This window comes from Hypomesus transpacificus, chromosome 23 (genome assembly GCF_021917145.1).
Source record: "Hypomesus transpacificus isolate Combined female chromosome 23, fHypTra1, whole genome shotgun sequence".
Taxonomy (NCBI): domain Eukaryota; kingdom Metazoa; phylum Chordata; class Actinopteri; order Osmeriformes; family Osmeridae; genus Hypomesus; species Hypomesus transpacificus.
In genome coordinates, this window is record NC_061082.1 from 4,627,569 (window position 1) to 4,637,088 (window position 9,520).

General features: G+C 47.9%; 1 protein-coding gene across 1 annotated transcript in view; it reads right to left on the reverse strand.

Annotated features, from left to right (window-relative positions):
• stxbp5l (syntaxin binding protein 5L) overlaps positions 1-9,315 on the reverse strand; it is a 67,936-nt gene extending 58,621 nt beyond the window's left edge. Inside the window, 2 exon segments of the mRNA XM_047047364.1 lie at positions 6,013-6,074; positions 9,148-9,315. Coding sequence (XP_046903320.1) covers positions 6,013-6,074; positions 9,148-9,315 — 230 coding nt within the window.
• Positions 9,316-9,520: the final 205 nt, after the last annotated feature.

The window sequence follows — 9,520 nt, forward strand, 5'->3', positions numbered from 1 at the left end:
TATCTCAGGTGGTCCTGACCTCTCCTCTCAGCACAGGGCTGTCAGTCACTTCTGAAGAGAGGGGAAATCACAAGGACCTCCAGGCCTCACCACGCCCCCGGGCTTCCTGAGCCCTGCCCGGGTGCACTTTGTCTGGGGTACAGATGGGCCTGATGGAGCCTCACCCGGAGAGGAGAACCATTAAATATACATACTACACAGCCATGGAGTGGATGAAAAATGCATTTACCGTGGTGAATCTCAGAGCTGCTCATGTATATTTCAAAGCCTCTATAGCCATTTTTCTCCCTGTGTGTGTGTGTGTGTTCTTGTGTATGTGTATTCATGTGTGTAGATTGAAGTGCTTTTAGCAAGTGTATATGTTTTTGGGTTTGTGTGTGATTGTGTGTGTGTGTGTGATTGTGTGTGTTTGTGTGTGTCGGGTGAGGCCATAGAGAGGGTGGATTCCAGAATGTTCCATCTCACACCGTAGCCTTTTTATTAGATCTTGTGGAGGATAACGGCAGCAGGAGAGTCCATCTCTGCAGGGAAATGGGATGAAGAGGTTGAAAACCTTCACTGTTTTCCACCCCCTCCTCCTCACCCCCCCCCCTCCGCCCCATCTGTCATTACCTCATCTTCTCTCCTCCTCTCAACCTCCACCCTGCGCAAATAAATCAAGCAATAAAGGAACCTCACACTTCTCCCGATGGCTTTTCAGACACACACACAATCCAGTGTCGTCCCCTCTTCCTCTCCCCCCCTCCTTCCCCCACTCCCCCCCCCCAGCCGTGGCCCCCTTCCTGCCCCCGCCACACGCTGCAGGGCGAGTCTAGACCCCCCGGGCTAAAAATAGAACCAGCAAGGCGCATCCACGGCTCTGGATGCTTCAGTAGAGCAGCCACCTCTGACACACAGACAGCCATGCATTCAGAGATGGACGTTTGAATGGAGATAGATACTGTACACTTTTCACATCGGACATACTGTCCTCTTTATGTAAGTGGTCAGGGTACAGAATCCTGCGGTTTAAACCCTTCTGCCTCGCTAGATCCAACCTTTTTATTCACTCCATCTTCCTGTCTCTGTCTCTGTCTCTCTTTCTCTCTCTCTGACTCTCAGTTTCTCTCCCTCTGTCTCTCCCTCTGTGTCTGTCTGTCTGTCTCTCTCCCTGTCTCTCTCTCTCTCACACACACACACACACACACACACATCTTCATGCATTATGGATGTCTGGGGGTTTAGCTGCTCCAGAGAGTTGCAGTGTTGTGTGTGTGTTTATGCATGAGTGTGTGTGTTTATCTATGCGTGTGTGTGTTTAGGTATGAGTGTGTGTGTTCATGTATGTGCGCGTGTGTGTATGCTTGTCTCCTATGGCTCAGGAGCAGCCGTGTCTGACTCCTGGCAGACAGCGTTTGATGATAACTCCCTGTACTCTCCCCCTGCTCTTGTCAGTCTGTCCTTATCTTGGCACACTACACAATCTGCTTTTCATTTCTGCTTCCTGGAGGGAAATCTGGGAGGCTTGTCATTGCCTCCCTCACCAAGTCAACTCCTCTCCCCCTAATATCTACCTATCTGCTCATCTGTTTCCTGGTTCCTCTCTCTGTCTCTGTCTCTGTCTCTGTCTCTGTCTCTGTCTCTGTCTCTGTCTCTGTCTCTGTCTCTGTCTCTGTCTCTGTCTCTGTCTCTGTCTCTGTCTCCCTCCATCACTCTCCCCTGCTCCTAGACTTTTTCTCTCTCCATCTCCATCCTTTCGCTGGCTTCATTCATCACTGTGTAGTTCACACTCTCACTCTCTTCCTTTCTGATTCTTTGTCTCCTTCCTTTCTCCCAGATTTGATCCTGCACCCATTCCTTGTCTTCTTTCCCTCCCTCCCTCTCTCCATTTCAGCCTGCCTGCCTCCCTCTTTCCCCTCACTCCCTCTTGCTCCCTCTCTCTCTGCTTTACCCATCTCTTCCTAGTTAACAAGAGGCTTGTAAACAGCTCTGCAAACACAGTGGGTATCCTTCCTTGTGTTGCGCTCAGCCACAACAAACCCCATGTCCTTACATCGTCTAACAGCCTTTCCACTGATTCAGTCTTTCAACAGAGCCTGTGAGCATCTTAACCTACCCCTGTGACTTAAGACGTAAAGAAGCATGAGTGGTTTTCAGCCGCCACAGTGTGTGGAAGTAAGTCCTTTTAGTTTCCTCTGGAAAACAGTACAAACCAAAGGACTAGCTTACTAAAAGACTCCTGTCACCAAGGCTCAAATGCAGTACAACCATTCCACCGTTTTGTGTTTGAGATGCTCCCATGTGTCAGCAGAAGCCAGATACAGCTTGTTTTTCTGCTACTCCGTACCGTCCCTGTGTACAGCTACTAGTAAAGAGAAAGTTAGTGGGGTGTCAGATGGCTGAGCGGTTAGGGAGTCGGGCTATTAATCAGAAGGTTGCCGGTTCGATTCCCCGCTGGGAGTCGGGCTATTAATCAGAAGGTTGCCGGTTCGATTCCCCGCTGTGCAAAATGACGCAAGGCACTTCACCCTACTTGCCTCGGGGAGAATGTCCCTGTACTTACTGAAAATCGCTCTGGATAAGAGCGTCTGCTAAATGACTGAATGTAATGTAATGTGTCACTACTGAAGTCTCTTTGAGACACTGAAAAGAGTTTTGGAGCTTGGAAGAGTGACAGCTACAAAGATCCCAAGAGCTGGATGAGACCACCGGGTTACAGACTTCAGGAACTCATGGCATGAGAGGATGAATGTCCTTGATTACCTATCAAATGTTTACTTAGTTCAAGTACAATAAAGATTAACTACCCAATCACGTTGGATCTAGATTGGTGGGGGCTGATACTTTAAAACAGTTGTGATTCCTTCCTAGTTCACAGATTATGGATGTAAATCCATATTTAAACTGACTCGACTTCACAGTCATTGATTTATTTCAGATCCAATTTGCTGGACTTCAAAACGATCTAGTTATCATCTCAACAAGCAACATATAGACTGGTGAAATGGACTCAACATATAGACTGGTGAAATGGACTCAACATATAGACTGGTGAAATGGACTCAACATATAGACTGGTGAAATGGACTCAACATATAGACTGGTGAAATGGACTCAACATATAGACTGGTGAAATGGACTCAACATATAGACTGGTGAAATGGACTCAACATATAGACTGGTGAAATGGACTCAACATATAGACTGGTGAAATGGACTCAACATATAGACTGGTGAAATGGACTCAACATATAGACTGGTGAAATGGACTCAACATATAGACTGGTGAAATGGACTCAACATATAGACTGGTGAAATGGACTCGCTGACTACTGTGTCCCAGCTGGTGTTTGTACCATCAGAAGGGTGATCGCTGCTCCAGCTCTGGCACTGGGAGGCACTATATGAGTCCATGAACTTGTGTCTAGCTTTGAGCCATGTACAGTAAGGGAAGGGCTGGAGAAAAACAAGGGAAAGAGACATGGAGAGAGAGAGAGAGAGAGAGAGAGAGAGAGAGAGAGAGAGAGAGAGAGGGGAGAGAGAGAGAGAGAGGGAGAGGGAGAGAGAGGGGAGAGAGAGAGAGAGAGAGAGAGAGAGAGAGAGGGGGGGGGGGGTGGATGGAGAGAAGGATAGGACACCTGTGATGCACAGTGAGAGGCGGAAAGCACTGATGTGTGGTGAATAATATATTGTGCGCGTGTGTGTGTGTGGAGGGGTGTGTGTGTATGAAGGGGGGGTTGTGTGTGTGTGTGTGAAGATGCAAAGAACCCAAATGTATACTGATGACACACACACACCCATGGACACACACACACACGGGGAACTCCAGCAGAGTCCAATCATGCCTCTGGGAAGCCTGGGAGGGAAGTTCTGCCTCACCAGGAGGTCTCTTCAGAGCAGCGGACCCTCCGCTTCACGCTTCCAAACACACGCAGCACCCGGACGTGACCTCTCGCATGCTGGGGCCTTGCCCTCGCACGTTTGCTCTATTTATGTCTATACACGTGTGTGTGTGTGTGTGCGTGTGTGTGTGTGTGTGTGTGTGTGCGCACACATGCTTATGATCATCAGTAGCGTTCCGCACACACAACCATCCTCAGACAAGCTGTAGAAGGATCCGGAACAGAGAGTGCGAGGAGACGGGTGGTGAACATCAGTCAGGAGCAGAGTGAGGACAGAGAGAGGGAGAGGGAGAGATAGAGAGAGAGAGGATATTTTGAGGCCTACTCCGAAATTCCTTTGATCTGGTAGGGGGCGGGCTGTACATAAAAAAGCTAAAAAAAAACTGGTATAAAAGGAGAGGAAGATGAGGAGATGAGAGGAAGAGATTGCAGGGTGGAGAGAGCAGAAATAGAAGAAGGGATGACCTTGACGGAGGAGAAGAATCAGTACCGCGGTAAACAATAAGGAAGTTGAAACAATACTCCAGTCAACTTATTTAGATATGATAATTGACATGTAATTATATAATCATGTACTATTTATATAAAATCATAACCATTTTTCAACCTTGGAACAGTCCACAGAGGAATTAAGAGTTCATTTTAAAATAAAAGCACACAAAGGATAATACTACATTTTTCACTGTGCTAGGCTAATATTCTACAATCTGTTTATTTGGTAACCTGTTTTCAATGACACGAATGGAGACTATCACAGGAGGTGATGCGATCCAAGGCTACCAAGTAGCATTCCAAGAACAGAGACAGCTCATAGGCTTGCACTGTCTGAGCCTTGAACATTCTTATCTATATCTGCATCTACAGTAGTAAGTGCCTCCCTAATCTGTGCACACGCATACGAGGACACAAGAGAGAAGGGGGGAGAGAGAGCTGGAAAGAGAGAGAGAAGGGGGGAGAGAGAGCGGGAAAGAGAGAGAGAAGGAGGGAGAGAGAGAGGGAAAGAGAGAGAGAAGGAGGGAGAGAGAGAGGAAAAGAGAGAGAGAAGGAGGGAGAGAGAGAGGGAAAGAGAGAGAGAAGGAGGGAGAGAGAGGGGGAAAGAGAGAGAGAAGGAGAGAGAGAGAGGGAAAGAGAGAGAGAAGGAAGGAGAGAGAGAAGGAAGGAGAGAGAGAAGGAAAGCGAGTAAATAGGGAGAGAGGGTGAAAGTGCAGTACGACACCAAATTGGAGAGATGGAAATAAATAAACGGGGTTTTGATAAGCTAGTCTTTCCACTGACTGTTTGCACATTTTGTATGGAAGAGGCTGAATCAATATGGAACATATTAGTGTGTGCCTGTCTGTCTGTGTGTGTCTGTGTGTGTGTGTGTGTGTGTGTGTGTGTGTGTGTGCGCTGGAGATAAAGAGAATACGTACATACATGAACAAATATGTTCGTTTGAGGACTAATTGTGTGGGTGTGTTTACATTATCATGGTGGTTCATAAACCTACTTATGCTGGCGTAAACACACACACACACATATACACACACAAACAAACACACACACACAAACACACGCAAACACACACAGCTCCGGAACACTCCACATCTTTCTACAACTACAAGCCTCTTTGAATGAAAATGTGTGCTACACAACCAAACCATACCATTTGAATAAAACAGCTACCCTGCCTCATACAGTATATCAGTATTGACATGCTTTCTGCGTTTCCAGGACTGGGTCAAAGCCTGTTGGCGTGTGATTAAGACACCAAAGCACCCAGCGTGCACGTACACATGCACTTTTACCCGTTGGCAAGTCAGAAAACTGTGCGGTGTCAACTGTCAAGTAACCACATCACTCTCTGGGCCGTGAGCAGGAGCACTTGGTGATGATGTCATCTCATGGGGAAAGGGGGGAGCGGGGAAGGGGGGGGGGGGGGGGTGTTTGGGTGGTTTCTGCGGCGATGTGACTTGAGCGATGGAATCGACTGATGCACTGTGACAGAAGGTAAACAAGGAAGACGAGATATGGCTGCGAGCGATTCCCGGGAAGTGTGTGGGCGAAGGGGTGTGTGTGGACATCCAGGTGTGGGGGGGCTGGGGGGCTGGGGGGCTGGGGGGCTGGGGGGCTGGGGGGTGGACCGTCTGACCTTAAAGCAACTCCATAACAAGTGACATCATCCCCGACGGACGACAAAGCCAGCACGGGCGTCTGAAAGCACCGTGCAGATTGTCACCGCCTCACCGGTGAGAATGAACTACGGATGAACTACGACAGTCGGTTGGTGACTATCACTGTTGAATGGTCTGAGCGTTCAAGCGTCGGTCTGAAGGCTCGTCTCTGCATGTCATCCAGAGGTTGTGGAACGAACTCAAGGTGACAAAGTACTGCCATGCAGCAAAGTGCTCGAACCAAAGAACCAAAACCAGGATTCACAAAGTGCAGATGTATGATCAGCACCAGGGCGATCGGTTATCGGAGTGTTGGAGGTCGGGAGCGTTCGATTTAGAAAGTGGCCCCGCCCTGCGGGAAACCACAGGCATCACCGAGCCATCGACAGTGATAGAATACGGACTGGGACACAGACAAGAGCAATCAATCTCAGCAAGGGGGCTCTTAGATAGAGGGAGTGAAGGGAGAATGAGAATGGGCGATAGCATAACCGCCAGAATTTTCTGTCTTTCTGGGTGTTTTCACTTCTTTTTTTCTGTCTTTGCCTTTCTCTTTCATTACCCTGTGGTTGGGTTAGGACCGTAGTCAAGCCCTACACAATCTGTTCCTCTCGATTACTACCTGTCTCTGTCAGAATCCTCTCCTCATCTACTGTCATTTATTCTTTGTATCTTTCCTTCTTTCACTCTCCTCTCTTTCCTTCTCTCTCTTTCTCCCTTTCCTTCTGTCACTCCTTTCCTCCCCTCTCTCTTTCTTCTCTCTCTTCTCTCTAAACAGTACACAGAGTTCTCCATCTGAACTCTACTGAACTGACAGTGGATGAGACAAACATCCAGCTGGATGTACGGATGTACATCTGGATGTTGGGTACACCACAGAGGGCCCTGGAGCTTCATGGGCTGTGAGGGAGCTCTCACACACTGCCACGCCACATTCAAACGTTGCTGTTTAAGTAAACACATTCCGCCCGAAAATAAAGACACAAAGCCCTCTCTCTCTCTCTCTCTCTCTCTCTCTCTCTCTCTCTCTCTCTCTCTCTCTCTCTCTCTCTCTCTCTCTCTGTCTCTGTCTCTGTCTCTGTGTCTGTCTCTTTCTCTGTCTCTCTCTGTCTCTCTCTGTCTCTCTCTCTCTCCCTCTGTCTCTTTCTCTCAATGCGCCAGGGAAGAGAGAAACTCCAGACTGTGGAAGTTAGCGGAAGCTTCTGGATCTTCCCACAGGCTTGGAACCTCCAGGATGAGACACCATGAAGAAGAGGAGGATGTTCTTTAATGCATGTACTTCACACACTAATGAATGAGCAAAAAGGTCAGGGGAATGACAGACTTTCATTCATCAAGCATGTGTGTGCATTGTCTGTACGTTTGTGTGTGTGTGTGTGTGTGTGTGTGTGTGTGTGTGTGTGTGTGTGTGTGTGTGTGTGTGTGTGTGTGTGTGCACCTTATCCCGCTGGGAACTAACCTTCTGGACCGTTCCACCCTCATTACCCTGAATAGTGAGGAAAGATTTGAGACTCATTCATTCTCCACGACCAGCCATTGATTTAATTCTGGCCTCTACTTATATAAGTGTGGGGGGGGGGGGGGAGTATAACCAAATGTACACGTCTTTATTCGTGTCCTTTTGGCACGCAAAACGCATTTCTACTTTTGTTTGTTTAGCGGAGGAGGCGGGCATCTCTTGTTAATCAATAGTCTTAGAAGACCTAGGGTGTTAACATCGTCTGTTCCGGCGGGGAGAGCTAAAGGTGTGACAACGCCGGTGCCAGCACTGCGGAGCACACATACCCTCCTGGATTTACCGATTGGGCATGTTCCTGGTCACTACCACGCCCTGCATTCATGGTGTCATGATACCTTGTCCTTTACTGTACACCCCGTTCTTGAAATGAAAACGGACTAATTAAACCCACATTTTGGCGACAGTAAATGGTGCCCTTTTGAAGTAATTTGAGTTCTAAGTAGAGAAGATAACCTGTGTTTCCAATGCGTTTAAGGTTAGAAAATCAACCGTATCAGTGTCATAATGACAAGAAGACTTGACTTGTACTGTGACCAGTCGCGCAGTCATTTCTGGCACTTTCTAGCTTGCAGTCCCGAGTGCTCTGCAGTATCCACTTTAAGTCAACTGCCTCTTCCCTTCTTCTTACGTCGTTAAACCCCCTTTTCTCTACTTTTCCCCATATCCTCCGTTCCCCCTTAACGTTAATACACTACCGGCCTCTTTCGGTCCTCAATGAATAATTCACGACGGAATCCAAAATTCACCCCTCTTTGGGCCGAGGAATTATCGCTGCAGTCAGCTCCAGATACATCAGCACTAGGCTGCAATGGGCGCGGATGCTGCTAAAAATAGATCCACGAAAATCATATCAGCCGGATAGTACCGCAGGGTTGCTCGTTCACTTGCTTTATGTGAGGGGAAAACAACAGTTATGTCATCAATTCCTACACCGTTATCTCTGCTTAGAGAGCGCAAGAGAGGTCTCAACTGTGCTATAAACTAGCCTACTTATGCACTGTATCATGCCCATGCCAAGCCTGCTGCAGGCACAGCGGGTCCGCATCGCCTCAGGTCCAGGACACAGTGAGGTGGCGGGAGGTTGGTTTCGCCCCGTTGACAAACATGGGGCACATTCACAGGAAGTGAATCTGGTAAAAACGCATCTTTCGGCAGTACACATGAGGGTGCATATCATGCTGTCGGGTGGTGAATGGCCAGCTGTACAAACAAACGTCTCGGTGGCAGTCCTTCCCTGAGCAAACGATAAAGGCTTCATTGGGTACAGTTGACTACTTTAGTAGAATGGTTATAATGACCAGAGCCCAGGCCCTATCCTCACTTCATAACGGATCCCCAACTCTTTTGTGTGGCAGCCTGTGCTATCATCTGTTTTGGGAAATTAGCTGTTTGTTTACTATATCAGGCTTGACTTGATCTGTGTGAAGTTAGGGCATATCATCTCTGTTCAAAACAAGTTGGTAAGATGAGGCGTAGGAAACAGTTAAGTCGTCATTAGAAAGTTAAAAGGTGCGAAAGAATGATTGCTTTGCAGTTACTTGTTACTAAAAAACAAAGCTTGAGAGAATGACGAACTCATCACAAATGTACTCACCTTACTAATTTGAAAGTTTTCCGAGACTAGCGTCTCCTGGATGTCGATTTCGCGGGGAGTGTGTGCTGCAGTAGGAGTACCGGACGCACTGCCACACGAGGGGGAACCGATAGTGGATCCCGGAGAGGATGTGGTCAGGCCGTCCAACACCTTCCGGAACTTCTTCATTTTTGCAGATTTTCTCGATCTATAGACAATAGGCTAGCCTATTTTGTTTTCAACCTAGCGAGAGTTATGTTTTCGCCTCAAAGGCTATGGTGACGTGATAGTCTAACTGATTGGCTGCGAGACCCCCTGAGGATCGACAGACAGCTCGTGTAGCACCCTCTCCTCCTCTCCTCTCTTGTTTTAAGTACAATTCAAGAAGTCATGG